The sequence below is a fragment of the Oratosquilla oratoria genome, chromosome 15 (genome assembly GCF_046742065.1).
Source record: "Oratosquilla oratoria isolate Oo_2021 chromosome 15, ASM4674206v1, whole genome shotgun sequence".
Lineage (NCBI taxonomy): Eukaryota > Metazoa > Arthropoda > Malacostraca > Stomatopoda > Squillidae > Oratosquilla > Oratosquilla oratoria.
In genome coordinates, this window is record NC_134791.1 from 38,976,493 (window position 1) to 38,993,148 (window position 16,656).

At 38.4% G+C, this 16,656-nt stretch overlaps 1 protein-coding gene across 4 annotated transcripts in view; it reads right to left on the bottom strand.

The window, feature by feature from the left end:
* The window catches only part of LOC143033414 (uncharacterized), a 109,639-nt gene that overhangs the window by 68,156 nt on the left and 24,827 nt on the right, over positions 1-16,656 (bottom strand). For all 4 annotated transcript variants that reach the window (XR_012967178.1, XM_076198820.1, XM_076198818.1 and 1 more), the window contains 2 exons: positions 5,830-6,210; positions 248-421 (listed from right to left, as the gene is read on the bottom strand). Coding sequence is in view for 3 of the 4 variants with exons in the window: in XM_076198820.1 (XP_076054935.1) it covers positions 248-421; positions 5,830-6,210 (555 nt within the window). In the remaining variant the exon portion in view is untranslated. The remainder of the gene's footprint in view (positions 1-247; positions 422-5,829; positions 6,211-16,656) is intronic.

Consider the following 16,656-nt stretch of genomic DNA (forward strand, 5'->3'; position numbering starts at 1 on the left):
AATAATAGGAGTAATATACTTTTAGTGATACTTTGGCAACTAACAAAAACAAATTTGGTACTACAGATACCAATAAAATTAGCTATCCAGCAACTTGATGTTTCAGCTTAAGATAACAAAGATTATTTTGCTTAGCTCCTGATAATCACCTAAGACTGCATCTCTTATCTTTATTTATTTCAACTTAAAAATGATCATATTCAAGAAATAACCATGAATTTTTGTACACAAAATTATTTTGTATTACCTTTCTTATTTCCTTGCATTCCTGGTTTAGTTTCTTGACTTCCTCTTGTAAATTTTGGGTTTGTTTCTCCTGTCGTGAGAGTGCAGTCTGAACAGCCTTCAGTTGGGTGCAAACTTTCTTTCTTTCCTGTTCTGATGCATGCAAATTTTCACATACATCCTTCTTCTCCCGTTGCTGTATATCATAAGAATACTATATTAAAATAATGAATTTATCCAAAATCAAAAGAAATAGTTTATGGACAAAAAATAATCACAGATTTTCCTATCTAAAGATCAATAATCCACTGCCACAAGTCCTCTTGCAGGAGATCCACAGTTCCTATATAACCCGCAACATCCACCACATTAGCCCATAAGTTGCTCAAGAAAGGAATGTAATTTTGTTCTCTGGGTATGGCTATGGCCAGGCAGAATAAGATGAAGTACAGTAGAAGCTCGATTTAACGAATCTCAATTTAGCGGAAGCTCAAATTAGCGGACTGCAAATAGCAATAACGAAAATGCTCAACTTAGCAAAAATGGTCCACTAAGTTGACCATTTTCCGCTAGCTGGCCAGACGCGCATCTACGAAAATAGCTCAATTTAGCGGTAACGGTAAGCTAAGTTGAGCATTTTCCGTCAACTGGCCACATGCGTGTCTCAGAGTCCAATGTTACCAGATGTTACCAGATTGTGGTGGAGTCAAGGAAAAATGTATAATTTAGTACTTTGGAGATATATATATACTGTATATATATATATATATATATATATATATATATATATACACATACTATAATATATATACAATAATATATAATTCAGTATACGTATAACGTATAATTGTAGCAGAAATATATTCAAGTAGAAATAGACGGTATAATAGGAAAACAAATAATGAAACAGTAAGTTGATGGGCAAATTCAAAATCAGTACGCGAGAGTAATCACCACGAAAAACACTTCTATAACAACGAACTACGTTTTCTGGAACAACACAACAATAACGCTCACTATCCAAAAACCAAGTGCCCAGTCCTATTAATCGCTAGAATTATGTACATCGAACCAAACACGAAGCTATGACTAATATTCCGCAAAATTCACAGACAGCTCATATCATTGTTACACGACACACACACACACACACGTTGCAACAAATTACTGGACGTTGCTGTTCGTTTGCAATTCACGATTGTGCTGCCTATAATTCACTTAGGATAATATATATACTGTATGTGTGTGTGCATACACTAGGGAATTTTTAGGTACAGGTACTCCTCGTTTAACGACCTACTCGGTTAACGACAACTCGGAGTAACGACGGGCTTTATGGCATTCGTTTAACGTAAATCTCCCGAAGTTACAACGTCGTGTACGATAATTAAGTTGGCTGAGGCAAATTTGTATGATGTTATTAAATGAACTTGTACGGTGGATATTACCTGTGAGGTAGTGTTCTGAAGCTTAGGTCTACATGACCATCCTGCAAGCTGAAAAAACTACCTGGGGTACAGTATATACCAGTAGTGGTAAATTTTTAGTTTTCGACCAAGGGCGCAATATAGCAATAGAAAATTAATTATTAATTTTGTAAATTATAATGTATCAACGTAATATGCAATTTTGTGAGCAGAAATAAAAGGTGCTAAAATAAATTTCGTAAGTAACGAAGTCATGTCGGACGAATGGTACACCATGTTTGTTATGATAGATGCCGATGTCGAAGAAATGAAAGGATGATAAATTCGTCTAACCTAAACTAAACTAACCTAACCTGTGTTTGATAAATCATTACCTGCAAATTAAATGTCATCCGGCTCGTCCTCGTGAGAGACGTTGGCAGACAACAAGATGGCGTCCTGATCCTATGCTACCGACTTCGTTCATTAGCATATTTTCTTGTAGCATGGTATTTTTTACTTTCATTTCCGCCCACAAAATTGCATATTACGTTGATACATTTTAATTTACAAAATTAATAATTAAATTTCTATTGCTATATTGCGTCCATGGTCGAAACTAAAAAAATACCACGGTATTCAATATGGAATGTCAGCATATGCGGATTTGGTCATATACGGTAATTTCAGGAACCTAACCACCGTATATAAACAGTAAATAAAGCTTTAACCCCTTCCATACGGTGCCGCACACGTAGGCGTCATGGACTTAGATCTCGGTGGCAGCAACCAATGCCAGCCGTACGACGTGTCGTAATAATACTCGCATCATAAAATATAGTCACCGCTTATATCGATCGTTCTCTCTTCACCCGTGAATTTTGATAACCATAGAAAATGCGATTACAAAAGAATTAGAAAGAATGACATTATGGAGGGGCGACTACAATAAATATAATCAAGACGCCGATATGGCAGCCTCGCGAATACACTCGCTCCCCATGACGCCTACGTGTGCGGCACCGTATGGAAGGGGTTAATGTACTGTATAAAAGAGGGAAAATACACGAAAATAAAGATACATGTATTGCTGGACATTGTACATACAGTACATGTACGTATATGTATACACTTTCGCTTAACGACCAATTCGGTTAACGACAGCGCGCTGGTCCCAATTGTCGTTAAACGAGGAGTACCTGTACGTATCATTTTTATAATCCGCTCTGGCAGCAGTTACACCAACGCTCACTCGCTCAATTTAACGGAAAATTCAATTTAGCGGACTAGACCTTGGCTGAATTAGTTCATTAAATCGGGCTTCTACTGTATTCAGTGTTTTCTATGTGATATTTGCATCTGAGGCACTGTTTTGGAGGCCAGACCTATTCTTTTTTGTACAAAGATACCCCAAATTGTCTGAAAAACTACTTAAAACATATGATACAAATGAAAATTTAGATACCATACTTTTGCTTGCATTCATGCCTGACAATGGTTGCTCCTTTACCCCTGTCCTGTTTTGTGCATTGCTCAAGTTTCTTTCCTTTTGTTGCTACATTAATAACAAAACCTCATTCATTATGTTTCTACTTAACCGTGACTATGGTTGCTCCTTTACCCTGGGGCTGTTTCCTACATACCTAGAATCAAATTCATGTATGAATTCCAACTTAATCTATATCTTTGATTTCCAATTATTATATTTAGATTTGAACTTATGTATTGTTTCAGCTTGGGTTATATAACCTAAGCTAATCCACATATTTTTATATCTACATGGAAAATGTATTTCACATTTTTTCAACATGTGGTCTTTCTTAATTTACTTCCATGACCTCTTAAAACCCTCCCATCTCTAATCAGATCTCTTCCATCACTGCAATCTATCCCATTTAGTGACCTGAACACTATAATCATGTCACCTCTTTCTCTTCAATCTTTCAAAGTTGGTAAACCCAGTACTTTTAGTCTTTCCCCATATGATTTATCTGCCAGGCTGAGGACCAGTTTGGTTGCTGCCATTTATATTCTCTCAATCTTGCTTGTATCATTCACTCTGTGTGGGGACCATACTACTGATACATATCCCAAGGAATAGTTTAACCCTTTCAATACGATGATGCCTATGTAGGCGTCATGAGGAGCAAGAGGGTACACGAGGATGCCGATGTCGGCGTCTCGATTATATATATTGTAGTTGTACCTGCATGACCCCCATACTCTGTAAACTGGCTTCATCTTATTTTCTATGGTTATCAAAATTCACGGGTGAAAGAGAACAAGCAATACAGTGGTAACTTTATTTTTTACAATGCGAGTATTATGATTCAACATCGCACATCTGGCAGCTAATGCTGCCCGCAAGATTTTGGCCTATATTGAAGGGGTTAAGGATGGCCTTTTGCTGCTATTGTCCATTTCCAGTACTTTACATTTTTTGGTACTGAACTTCATTTCCCATACAAAAATAATTAATATTTAAATCTTTTTGCAATGTTCTACTATCCTCCTCATTTTTCACTCTTATGATTTTTGCATCATCTGCAAACATGTTGGCACAGTTTGTTGTTCCTTCTATCATGTCAATAACATAGATAAGGAACATTATTGGTGCAAACAATGAACCTTGTGGAACTTCGCTCGTTATTGCTCTCCAGCTTGACATCTTTCCTTTAAAAAGTCTTTAATCAATTCTAGTAGTTTGCCTTTCAGTCCTCCAACACACTCAAATTTCCACATAAGTTGACTGTGAGGTACTTTATTAAATGCCTTCTCTAGGTTGAGGTACATGCAGTCTACCCACCCCTCTCCTGCAGCACATCACTCATGAGTAAAAGCTTAATAGGTTCAACACACATGACCTTCCAGATCTGAAGCCAAACTGACTGTCAGAATGTTCATCTTTTCAAGATATTCAGTCCATCAATCTTTCACAATTCTTTCACATAATTTCACTATTGTGCTGGTTAGTGATACTGGTCTATAATTTAGTGGTGTTTCCTTGTTTCTACCTTTGTGAATTGGCACCACAATGCCTTCTTTCAATGAACATGCAATAAGATCTTGTCCACTAGTTGTTCCCTACATTCTTTAAGTATCCAGTATGAGATCCCATCAGGTCCTGAAGATTTTGTCACATCCAATGATCCCAAGAGATTGAGTGCTTTCCTCACTTCTACATTTATATCTGCTAAACCTGGTTTTTTACTCCCCTCACTCTTCTCCAAAAAGTCGCTAACTTTTGTGAAGACTGATTGGAAACCTTCATTATTTCTGCCTGAGCTGAGGCCTCTTCAAAAACTTCACCATCTACTATTAACTTGGCAATTTTTTCCGTGTCTTAATTTACCATTTATGAACCTGTAAAACAGCTTAAATTCATTAAATCTAGTCTTGACAGTTCTTCATTACTTCTATATCTAGTATTTTCTTTTACTCATTGTGTCATTGTATGTTCTATAGTCATGCTAAGTAATATATTTCCAGAAAAGCCAACTCCTTCCTCATATTACTACAGTAACTAAAGGGCTGACTCAGATAGGGAGGAGAGAGGGAGAGAGAGAGAGAGACAGAGAATGATAAGAGATAAGAGCTGGCAGGGAAAAATATGATTGGCCTGTGTGAACAAATGCACACACAAATGCCCTGTAGAGCTTATAGTTTATTTATGCAAGCTTGTCATTAAATAAAAAGAATTTCTAAGTAAAAGGTGATTATTACTACATGAATGAATAAAGGAGATAAGGTTGCTATAAATAGTCACAGTGAAATATTCATAAATTATCACATACACATGTTTTCTCCTTTCACTTGCCTTGTCTTTTCATAATGCATGCATTGTGATGCATCATTGAATTGTCAAACATCAGGCAACCTAACACTTGTGCGCGAATATTAGACTCATATTGAAGAGGCTTTTACCTTTTCTTCTCTACTTGATTTGCCTCCCCTTCCTCTCTTAATTTCCTTCCAAGACATCTTTTTATTACTTTCAATTTTTTTTGTCATACTCTTCACCCATTTTACATCTGCTCTCCTTTGTCTTGTGCTCACTTCTCTTCTTTTTTCTTTGTACCTCTCATGTGTTTCTTTCATCCTATTTTGTAACTGGTCTGTGAATGTTCTTTTCTTCTCATCTACAACCTTCTTTGCTTCAACATCCCACTACCTAAATACAAACTATCATACAACTTACCAGCTTTCTACAATCTTCTTGAGACTTAGCAAGGTCCTCAGAAAGTCCTTTACATCTTAACATAAGAGAGCGAATCCGCAACTTTGTAGACTGATCAAGGAAGTCATCAAATGTATCATAGTCAAATTTCTCATTCTTTATTGACTGCTGGTCACTATCTGCCTGGGATGCAGTTTCAGTGCATTCAACTGATGAAACATCCTTCCCATTTTCGGCACAATGTTCTTTAGCTGACCCTTGGCTACTTGCATGGGTTTCTTTATTTACATTTTTCTCTTGTCTACTAATGTCTTCACTATGGAATTCAACTTTCTTTGGATTTGGTCTGCCATCCACTTGTTGGTCAATCACAGCATGAACACCCAATCCATGCCCTTTGCTCTGAAAAATATTAACAATCTCAGATTCTAATGTAGTACTGTAATGTTAAAGTTATGTCATAACCTTTTCTTCTGTTTCATACATGTGTAACATTTTCTCCTAAAGTTTTAGCACAAATTAGTTCAAAATTTTATACATCTCCAGCCACTTCTAGTAAAAAGAAAATAATAATAATAATGCTAAAACTCCATGTCTGATTACATAGCTCAACATACCTATTCTAAATGTACTGATTTCAAATATTATTTTTTTTTCCTGAAAGCTCTTATTTATTTATTTCTTGCAATTGAGGTATTTCAAAATATAAAAATTTTGTCTTCTCATTGGCATCATCTATCAGAAGAACATGTGATTAAACTGTCATTAAATTAGCTGGTGAATTAAAATGAAAATGTTACATAGTCTAAATTTATTCACAACACAATTTGAAACATGTTCCATCAACACAAAAGTTAAAATCTATATGAAACTGGTTATAATGTAAGAAATTGGTTCTTAAGATACAAAGATCAGTTACATTTTAGTCAGGCAGGAATTTGCACTTGAAGATCTTGCAAGTTCCAGCAGTAGTCTGTCATCATATGTTTGTCCCACCTCCCTTGGTAGTGTTTCTCCATGGTCTTGAGGTCCTGATGGAAACCACTTGCCTTTATCATCATTTACTGCCCCTAAGTTCTCAGGAAATCTATCAAGACAACTGTATAGGAAATGGAGTTTGACACTCATGTTGCATCCAAAGTAATGAAAAGCTGACAAGTTTGTTACAAGGGTTTCACAGTTGCCAGCCTTTTTATTACTGAGAAAATTTTACATTACCACCACAATTGAAAGCCACGCTCACCTTTCTTTATCATTCATCTTTCTGAAAAAGTCTTAATTATGTACAAGTGTGTGAATCTGTGGTCCATCAAACACATCTGCCTTGATCTTCTTGAATTACAAAGCAGGGAAAACTGAGACCATGTGTTGGAAGCATTCATTGTCAGTATTTAATGCTACAACAGAAACATGGAACATAAGAGAGGAAGAGAGGAGGAGTTTGAATGTATTTACCTAGTTTTACCTAGTTGTATTTTGCGGGAAGGGGAGCTACGCTCGTGGTGTCCCACCTTTGTATCTCGCAGTGTCTAGTTTGCTTTTAAACTCATGAATGGTTTTTGTGCACACTATTTCCTTGTCCAGTTTGTTCCAAGTATCTACCACTCTATGTGGAAAACTGTTTTTCTTCAGATCTCTTCTGTAGCTATGTTTTTTTATTTTCTTTCCATGTCCTCTTGTGCTTCTCCTGTCCCAGTTTAACAAGTCCTCTCTATCAAGTATTTCTGTGCCTTTCATGATTCTATAGATGGTCAGTAGGTCACCTCTCTCTCTTCTTTGCTCCAGAGTCGGTAAATCTAGTTTAGCCAATCTCTCCTCATATGACAAGTTTGCGAGTGCAGGTGCCATTTTTGTTTTTGTTCTCTGGATTCTTTCTATTTTCTTTATATTCTTTTTGGTACTGGGTGACCACAACGTCGCCGCATATTCTAGTCTAGGCCTTATCAGCGTGACCAATATTTTTTTAATCATTTCTTCGTCCAAATATGTAAATGCCACTTTTATTGATCTTAGCAAGTTGTAGGATTCTCCAACAATTTTGTTTATGTTTGTCATAGGGCAAGTCATTTGAGATCATTGCACCCAATTTTTTTTCGGATCTCTCCTTCTTTACCTCCTTGGTTCCAACTTTATATTGTCCTGATATTCTGTTTTTGCTTTTTCCAAACTCCATTATGCTACACTTCTTAATATTGAAGTCCACATCCCATTTCTGACTCCAGTTCCATACTTTATTCAGGTCTTCCTGCAGTGATTCACAATCCTCTTCAGTTTTTACTTTCATTAACCCCTTCCATACGGTGCCGCACACGTAGGCGTCATGAGGAGCAAGTGGATTCGCGACGCTGCCATATCGGCGTCTTGATTATATTTATTGTAGTCGCCCCTGTGTTTTTACATTCTCCCAAATGCGCCCTGAATCCCATTCTCTGTGGTTTTCAAAATTCGCGGGTGAAAGCGAGAACGATCGATATAAGCGGTGACTATATTTTATGATGCGAATATTATTTCGTTACATCATACGGCTGGCATTGGCTGCTGCCCGCGAGATTTAAGTCCCGTACTGAAGTGGTTAACAGTTTGGCATCATCAGCAAAGAAGCTCGTGTAACATTTCACATCCTCATCCATGTCATTCACATAAATAGCAAACATAATTGGAGCTAGTACAGATCCCTGCGGTACTCCACTGATCACCTCTTTCCAATCTGAATATTTTTCTCTTAGCACTACTCTCATCTTTCTATCAATCAGGAAGTCCTCCATCCATTTTAGTAGGTTCCCTTGTATCCCTCCTATATGTTCAAGTTTCATTAATAATTTTTAGTGTGGTACTGTGTCAAAAGCTTTTTGCATGTCCAGGAAGGCACAGTCAGCCCATCCATTCCTTTCTTGCACTATGTCTATTAATCTTGAGTAGAAACATAATAAGTTTGTGGTACATGATCTTCCTTGTCTGAACCCAAATTGTCTTGGGTTTATTATATTGTTGTCTTCCAGGTGTTTTACCCATCTATTCTTGATGGTGTTTGAGATGAGATGCCTCAGAAGTATGATAGGGGTTACAAGGCTGGATAGAGTGAGAAATGAAATGAGGAGAACAGGGGTGGAAAGGGAGTTGGGAGATAGGGTTGATGAAAAAGTATTAGGATGATTTGGACACATGGAAAGAATGAGTGAAGAAAGATTAGTGAAGAAAGATTACTAAAAGAGGTATGGAAGGCAGAGATGGAAGGAGTGAGCATGAGGGGGCAACCAAGGATGAGAGGAGTGAGCATGAGGGGGCAACCAAGGATGAGAGGAGTGAGCATGAGGGGGCAATGTCTGTTGAGGAAAGAAGGGAGAAGACAGAAGATAGGGGTGCATGGAGAATGGTTGTGTATGAATGATGCTGTGATGCAATTGGGGGAGTGGGTGGGGGGATGAGGGGTGTGGGAGTATGCATTTACCTAGTTGTATTATACAGGAAGGGAGCTATGCTCGTGGTGACCTGTCTTTGTATCTCTCAGCATCAAGTTTTTTCATAAAATCTTGAATAGTGTTTGCATACACTGTTTCTTTATCTAATTTGTTCCAAGTATCTATCACTCTGTGTGGGAAGCTGTTCTTTTTTAGATCTTTTCTGTAATTATCTTTTTTTAGTTTCTTATCATGTCCTCTCATTTTTCCAGTATCCCATTTCAATAAGTCATTCTTATCTAAGATTTCCATTCCTTTCATTATTCTATAGTTAGTAAGTCTCCTCTTTCCCTTCTTTGTTCCAGAGTTGGTCATTCTAATTTGGACATTCTTTGCTCATATGTCATTTCGGAAAGAGTTGGTGCTAGTTTTGTTGTTGCTCTTTGTATTCTTTCTAATTTCTTTATATTCTTTTTGGTACTGGGTGTCCATAGTGTTGCTGTGTACTCAAGTTTTGGTCTTACTAGTGTAGTTAGAATTTTTTTTATCATTTCCTCGTCCAAATAAGCAAATGCCACTTTTATTGACCTCAATAAATTGTAGGTTTCTCCGACTATTTTATTAATATGCTTATCCAGTGTCGTGTCCTTGCTGATTATCACTCCAAGATCTTTCTCCGAGTTTATTTTTTTTTACCTCTTCTTCACCAATTTTGTAATCTTTCGATATTCTGTTTTTACTTTTTCCAAATTCCATTATACTACATTTCTTGATATTGAATTTTACTTCCCACTTTTGAGTCCACTTCCAGATCTTGTCCAAGTCTTGTTGTAATGAGTTGCAGTCTTCCTCCGTTTTCACTTTCTTTAGTATTTTTGCGTCATCTGCAAAGAAATTCATGTAACACTCTACTCCTTTATCCATGTCATTTATGTATATGGCAAACATGATCGGGGCCAGCACTGATCCCTGCGGGACACAACTTATAACTTCTTCCCAGTTTGAGAATTTCTCTCTAATTACTACTCTCATTTTCCTCCCAGTCAGGAAGCCTTTCATCCATTCCAATAATTTTCCTCTGATGCCACCTATTGATTCTATATTCCTTATTAGTTTTTTGTGTGGCACCTTATCAAATGCCTTTTGTAGGTCCAGAAAGGCACAGTCTGCCCACCCATCTCTCTCTTGTATTATGTCTATTAATCTTGAGTAGAAGCAGATCAAGTTTGTTGTACATGATCTTCCTTGTCTGAATCCAAATTGATTTGGATTCAGTATAGTATTTTTCTTCTAAATGCTTAACCCATCTATTTTTGATGACTTTTTCACAAATTTTTGCTACTGTGCTTGACCATAAGTCACATGGAGAAGACATGTTGTGCTGTTGTCAGGGGATTGCTGGTGTGGGGTATTGTAACATGAGGTGTTCTGTGGTTTGTTTTGTTATCTGGATGAGTACATGTTTCTGTGTTGATGTCTTGTGTGGTACAGGTGGTAGGTTGTTGTACATGTTTGATTAGTATGCTGTTCCATTTATTTTTTTCACTCGGTTGGTGGTGCTGGTTGAATGCAGAGTGATGGGTGTGTAATGTTCAGGGTTCTGATGAAGAAATGTGTCATTGTCACACATTAAACAACCTCACTACCCAATCCACGACTACTATTCCTCCCTTTGTCAGACACTTTGCACACCCATCCAATCCAAGTGCTTTACCAGCTTCCATAACTGTCATTCTCCTAGCTCCTCCCACCACCACAACCAATCCCTCCCCAACCTTCTCCAGATTTAAAAAGTCTCAACTACCATACTCTGCCCATTTTCTCTTTACTGCCCATTTTCTCATTAATATGTATCCATCTGTACACTTTCCCTTTTCCTCTCTACCTGACTCACTCCTTACTCTCTTCACTTTCTTCCAAAATGTCTTTTTTCTTTTCAAAATTTTCTGTCATACTCCTACCTCATTTTACATTTGCTCTCCCTTTTGCCTACCTCACCTTATATTTTGCATTTCATCTCTCTTTTTTTTTTTGTACCTTTCATTTGTTTCCCTAGTTCTATCTACCTTTGCAACCAGTCCACACATGCTTGTATCTTCTCTTCTACTACTGTTTTTACCTCCTCATCCCATCATTCACTACCCTTCCTTCTAGTTCCTCCCATCCTCTTCATTCCACATACCATCTTTGCACATTTTGTCACTTCCTCCTTAAAATATACCCTTTCTTCTTCTACTACTGCCCTTCTATCCCTCACCACCTCCCACATTTCTCAGCTACTGGTATTCTTTCTCCTTTTCTTTCTCATTCAATTTATCAACTCTTCAGTATCTCACCTCATCCCATCCATTTCCTTTTCCTCCACTCTCAATTTCCTTTTAACTAAAAAATTATCTGACACTCTCCACTCTTTCCCCTACAAATGTGAATATCAAGAACTCTTCCTTTCTTTGGGTATCATTACATAATCCATCAATGCCCTATCAACCACCTTTCCACTACCCATATATAATCATGTTTGGCTCTCTTCTTAAGCACCGAGTTTGATATCATCACCACCCTTTGTAGTTACATCTCCAACATCATCCCTCCACTAAGATTCTTACCTGGTACTCCAAAATTCCCTACTACATCAATTGGCTCATTCCCTACTCTAGCATTGAGATCCCCCAGCATAACTACTTTCACATTTCTCATACAACTCTCTCAACACTCAGTTAAATCTATCCCCTCTCCTAAAAAATCCCTTTCCTCTTCAATTTTCTCACAACCAGGTTCACAAGTACTCACAAAAACCTTCATCTCCTATCCCAATTTCACCTTCAGCCACATTAATCTTGAAGACACTTCCTTCCACTCCACCACATACTTTCCTATCTCATCACTTACCAGCAGAGCCAGTCCTTTCTTCCCTCGCCACCTCATCACTCCTGGCACTCTCTCCACCACATTCCTAAACTCAAAATTACCCTTTCCTTTCAAATTAATTTCACTTAATGCCAACACATCCATCTTCCTTCTCATAAACAAACTGCTGAACTACCAAATGTATTGGGTGTGCAAGAAATGTAGTAAGTATTATCTTGGCTATATCAGGCAGACTGGATGAGAGAGAAGGCAGAGACAAAAGAAAGCTGAGAGACAAGAAAAGAAGAACCAAGAGAGAAAACTGAGAGCAGAGAAAAGACAAGAAGAGAAGCAGATCCCCATGGTTCATCTGAAAACTATAAGTACATAGAAATTATTCTACATTTGTCAACTACAACAACTCAACTATGCAAGCCCTTTGGACCCTTACAATTGCACTACACAATCCTCAAGTACAACCACTCCTCGTTTAACGACCTACTCAGTTAACGACAACGCGGAGTAACGACGGGCTTTATGACGGACCAATATTCATTTAACGTAAATCTCCCGAAGTTACAACGTCGTGTACGATAATTAAGTTGGCTGAGGCAAATTTGTATGATGTTATTAAATGAACTTGTACGGTGGATATTACCTGTGAGGTAAAGTGTTCTGAAGCTTAGGTCTACATGACCATCCTGCAAGCTGAAAAAACTACCTGGGGTACAGTATATACCAGTAGTGGTAAATTTTTAGTTTTCGACCAAGGGCGCAATATAGCAATAGAAAATTTTGTGAGTGGAAATAAAAAACAAAATAGGTGCTAAAACAGATTTCGTAATTAACGAAGTCGTGTCGGACAAATGGTATGCCATGTTTGTTATGATAGATGCCGACGTCGAAGAAATGAAAGGATGATAAATTCGTCTAACCTAAACTAAACTAACCTAACCTGTGTTTGATAAATCATTACCTGCAAATTAAATGTCATCCGGCTCGTCCTTGTTGTCATCGTCGTGAGAGACGTTGGCGGGCTTTTCAACCACTCTCTCAGCTTGTGGGGTATACAAAGTTCTTGCAGCTTGAAGGAATGCATGTATTTCCGCTCCATAACATTCCTTCAAGAAAATATACCTGGCGAGGTACTGTCAGAAGTACCGAGGCCGTCAATTGACAGACAAGATGGCATCCCGATCCTATGCTACCGACTTCGTTCATTAGCATATTTGCTTGTAGCAAGGTATTTTTATTTTCATTTCCACCCACAATTAATAATTAATTTTCTATTGCTATATTGCGCCCATGGTCGAAACTAAAAAAATACCCCGGTATTTAATATGGAATGTCAGCATACGCGGATTTGGTCATACACGGTAATTTCAGGAACCTAACCGCCGCATTATTTGAGGGCTTTCTGTACTATCAAAACAGTAAATAAAGCTTTAATGTAATGTATAAAAGAGGGAAAACACACGAAAATAAAGATACATGTATTGCTGGACATTGTACATACAGTACATGTACGTATATGTATACACTTTCGCTTAATGACCAATTCAGTTAACGATGGTGATGCTGGTCCCAATTGTTGTCGTTAAACGAGGAGTGGTTGTACCCAAACCTGTGAACTGGCAATCTCCACGTGAAGCCTTCGCATTTCCAAATTACTACTAGACTAAAGCTAAGTATGGCTCTACACCTCTCTCCTTCTCTGTTATTTCTTCACTATGAAACACCAACAAGTCTCCTATGTGCTTCCCAACTACCAGAAGTTATCATGTATCAGTCTCTCCTCAAACAACTCGTTTGTTCCTGAGGCTTGAAGATTGGACCAGATGACTTTCTAACTACTAGAATCAAGACACTTGTCTCCACCATAATCAAGACTTCAGTTTGCCCACCTGTTCTTATGTGCTGCATAAAATGCACTGCTAACTACTCTACCAGGTAACTGTTTAAGTACCCATTTATAATTCATGTAACATAAATCTAAAAATTGATGCTTGATGTGGATTGCTACATTTTTTCTTATTCAATGTTCATATATGTTGTCTGTGTTTATTCTACTATTGCAAAAAATAATTAATCTTAACAAAGCGTTTAATTACCCTACCTGTGATTCTCTGGCCCCCATGTGCAAACTGCATAAAGCCACTCACTTTTTTTTTTTTTTATTAGCCTAGCTCATTGGTTGGTTGTGACATAGATCAATACCCATCCCTGGATATAGCAATAAACAAAATAGTAAAAAAAAAAATCCCAAACTTCAAACATGGAATAATCTCCTTAACCCCTTGAGTACCAGATGTGTGTTTTGTGACACCTGCATGTCACGGCAGAGTGCACCTGCCACGAACCGAGCGTGCTCCCCGTGACATGCACGTGTCACAGTTATAAGCTGTGTGTATTGAGGGCTCTCAAGGCCTCGGTTTCTGGGTTATTTCTACCCACGTGGTGGCAAGTGTCTGTGTTTACAAACATAAGGCTCTAGCCATTCGTGGGACGGTTTGAAACGTTTGTTTACATAAGGCTGACAGGTCGGTAACGAAGGGGTTAAAGACAAAAAGGAATAACTTGAAAAAGAAACACAAAAGAACAAGAAAAATAATAATTAAAGCAATTAGATAAAACATCACAAGTCAAATTAACAACAAACAGAGAGAAAACTTGGAAAAACTAACCAAGAAAACAGATGGAAAAAGTGAGAATGCCAAAGTGTGGAGAGCAGTAAAAAACATGAAAAACACAAAATTACATTCCTCCCACACCCACTCATGAAGCACTTGGTGCAAATCTGGGCAAAATAGTATCACCAAATCACCAATGCAACATCATCAACAAGCATTTCTCCAAAACTAGCTTCAAGCCCACAATAACAGAAAACAGGAAATATAATTGGAGAAATATTTAAAATCAAACCTGACATTGAAGCCATCATCCCTTTCACCAATAAAATTACAGCAGGGGACAAAGAGAAATTAAAAATCTCCAAAGCTGAAGGCCATAACAGGATCTCAAACATTCATTTCAAACACCTTGGCCAAACAGCCATAAGAGTCTGGACCAACATTTGCAACTATTCTTGGTTACACATCCCAAACATCTGGAGAAATGCTCACAAACATGAAAATGAGTGAAATTTTGTACATTCATTAAAGGTTTCATCCTCAATGTTTACTCTGATCAAGTAATCAATCTGTTATCCCCTGGCCTCTCTTGCAGAAGACCTACAGCCTTCAGGTAACTCAGGGAAAACATGTTGTGTTGTTGTCTAGAGATTAAGTGTGGGGCATTGTAGTATGGGGTACTCTGTGTCTTCTGTGTGGTGGTTGGATCTGAGGAAGTTGTTCATGGTCAGGCCTATTCTGTGTTGGAACTGTCTTACATACATACATATACCAAAGGCTTTTTCCCCTTACATGGGGGGGGGGGTTAGCCAAAAAGAAAAAAAGCATAGAAACCACTCCCACCCATTCCATTTCCTATATATTCCACTCCCCTCCACCCTACTCCCTCCCTCTTATCTTGGCACCTCCTGGATGACGGGTCATCCCTGTATCCTGTCCACTGGCCTGGGTTGGAAGCAGTGTCGCAATACACAGCACATACCCCACTCCTCCCTTTCCTGCCACATTTGCACCCAAGTATCTAAAACTATCCACTTCCTCCAGTCTTTCACCCTTAATGCTCACTTCCAGCCTGCTGTCATTCTCTCCCCTTGTACATCTCATCACCTTACTTTTGCCCACATTTATCTTCAGCTTCCTTCTCAAACTCTGTCACTAACTTCCTCAATCCCTCCTCTGATCCTGCTACAAGCGCAGTGTCGTCAGTAAACAACTGGCTCACCTCCCACTTTTCTCCATTTTCTTTAATCATCTCCGACCCCTGACCCACTACCCTTGCATTCACCTCTCGCACTACCCCATCCATGTAAAGATTGAACAGCCAGGGCAATATAACACATCCCTGACGAAGTCCCACCTTTACCTCAAACCATTCACTCTCTCCATTTCTAATCCTAACACAAGCTCTACTACTCTTGTAAAAACTCTTGACTGCTCTTAACAGCTTTATTCCTATCCCATATATCCCACAGTGCCTTCCTGTCTACCCTGTCGGAAGCCTTTTCCAGATCCATAAAAACCCCAAAAACATCCTTACCTTTTCCTATAGCTTTCTCACATATCCGTCTTACCACAAAAATCTGATCTACACAACCCCTACCTGTCCTAAACCCACACTGATCCTCACCAATTACTCCCTCTGTTCCTCTCCTAATCCTCTCAATCAAGACCCTCCCATAAGCCTTCACAACTACACTCAACAAGCTGATCCCTCTGAAACTACTACACTCACACTTATCCCCCTTTCCCTTGTAAAGCGGAACTATACAGGCACTCCTCCAGTCCTTCTGCACTCTACCCTCTCTTAAACAAATATTAAATAACCTCACCAGCCAGTCCACCATAACTGTACCTCCTTTCTTCAGACATTCTGCATGGCATCCATCCAACCCAGGTACCTTACCTGCTCTCATCATCTTAACAGCTGCTTTCACTTCATCCTTCCCTATTTCTCCTCCATTTTCCTCACTCAT